At 56.9% G+C, this 1,836-nt stretch overlaps 1 protein-coding gene across 1 annotated transcript in view; it reads right to left on the reverse strand.

The window, feature by feature from the left end:
- The window catches only part of DHRSX (dehydrogenase/reductase X-linked), a 202,961-nt gene that overhangs the window by 3,642 nt on the left and 197,483 nt on the right, over positions 1-1,836 (reverse strand). Inside the window, exon 7 of the mRNA XM_027095502.1 lies at positions 1-1,115. This exon is cut by the window's left edge and continues 608 nt beyond it. Coding sequence (XP_026951303.1) covers positions 918-1,115 — 198 coding nt within the window. The 3' untranslated portion in view covers positions 1-917. The remainder of the gene's footprint in view (positions 1,116-1,836) is intronic.

Consider the following 1,836-nt stretch of genomic DNA (forward strand, 5'->3'; position numbering starts at 1 on the left):
CCATGGTGACAGGTGTCCAGGCTCCATCCTACAGATGCCCATGGTGATAGGTGTCCAGGCCCCGTCCCACAGACCCCATGGTGACAGGTGTCCAGGCCCCATCCCTGTCCTACAGACCCCATAGTGACAGGAGTCCAGGCCCCGTCCCACAGACTCCATGGTGACAGGTGTCCAGGCCCCGTCCTACAGACACCATGGTGACAGGGTCCAGGCCCCAACCCTGTCCCACAGACCCCACGGTGACAGGTGTCCAGGTCCCCTTTCTTACCCCATGTCCTACAGAATTCCCTACCCCTCTGTTGAGGGTCTTTCCGTGAGTCACGGGGTGAGAGCCCTGATAGATGCCCTAATGGCGGCAGGAAGCCCCTAGGACCTGGTCCCCCTAAAGATGGTGGGGCAGAGGGTTAGGGTGGTCACATGACCCTTGATCAACAGACTAAGGAAGGCTCACGTCTCTCCCTTTCCAGGACCCACAGATCAGAGCCGCACCTCCGGCACAAATTGCGAGTGAGAGAACAGGGGACACAGGACACCCTCAAAGCCACCAGTGCCCAAGAGTCCCAGGCCCCCTTGAAAGTGTTCGTTTCACCCGGATGTTTCTACCCCAGGGTCCTCGGCGCCTCTGTGCTAAGCAAGAACACCGCCTGCGTGGCTGGCAGGGTTTAATGACTCAGGGCACCCGGTACAACTGGACACATTGGGGATCACGAGATTCATGGCTGAGGGCCAGCTGCTTGGGGTCGCACTCAGCATTCCTCTTCTCCTCAACTTCCGGCCCAGGGCAAGGAAGCCGACGGGAGACACTGGGGAGACAGAGCCCCAAGGGCGGGGGATGTGAACGACGCAGACACGTGGTCCAGCACAGACACACCTGCGCGCGCCTGGCAGATCATGGTCTCCCCGGCGGGTGGTTAACCCTAGAAGACCTCCTGGGTCACATCGGCGATGCCCGTCATCTGGCAACTTCTGGCCCACAGCTGTCGCTGAAGCTCCAGGTCGTACGTGACCCCCAGAGACTTGGTCTCTTTCTCGTTGTAAAGATAGCAGCCCCCACGGCCTTCCAGCGCTGGGGTGACCGCCGCGTAGACGGAGGTCCGGGCTCCCTCATCCGGGGTCTGCAGGGAGAAGGAAAGAAGAACAGAAGTCAATTTTCAGAGCAGAGACACGGGGGTCACCACGCTCACAGACACTGTGGGTGAGACAGCACCTCCGACCTTCTTCCATGGACTCAGGCGCAAAGCCGGGCCGGACAGGCTGGGGCAGCCCAGCCTCCCTGGGCAGGAAGGTGAACCCGAGTGGGATGTACTTCCACACTGGGTTAATCCATTTCGATAGATGCATACGAAGACCCCAGTGTAAATACTCAGGTCTCCAACTCTTCTTTAAAAAGTTTATTTTTATTGAAGTCGAGTTGTTTACAACGCGGTGTTCGTTTCTGCTGTCTGGCCAACGCCTGATGAAACTGAAATGCTTACTCGTTGGCTCAGAGCAGATGACTGTTCCGCCTCTGTGTTGAACGCACGACATTTAGCAATTTGAGGTGGAAACGTCGAGACAGCAGAAAGGTTCTTGGTTTCCATGCAGTGAGGAGGGTTACAGCAGGAGAACTGTAAGTTCAAGAAAAAGCTTGAAAGGCTGAGAAGACATTGAGAAAAGTGGACCTCGGGCAGTAGGAGGGAAGGAGGAAGGTTTGAACGCCAGACACCCTGTGTTTTGGGTTGGGAGCTGGTCCCTGGGCATGGTCAGTGGATTAGAAGAAGACGTGGGGTGGTGGGGTGTATATATATAAGTGTGTGTGTGTGTGTGTGTGTGTGTGTGTGTGTGTGTGTGTGTGTG

This window comes from Aethalodelphis obliquidens, unplaced genomic scaffold (genome assembly GCF_003676395.1).
Source record: "Aethalodelphis obliquidens isolate GAN/ISIS:26980383/991018 unplaced genomic scaffold, ASM367639v1 scaffold91, whole genome shotgun sequence".
Lineage (NCBI taxonomy): Eukaryota > Metazoa > Chordata > Mammalia > Artiodactyla > Delphinidae > Aethalodelphis > Aethalodelphis obliquidens.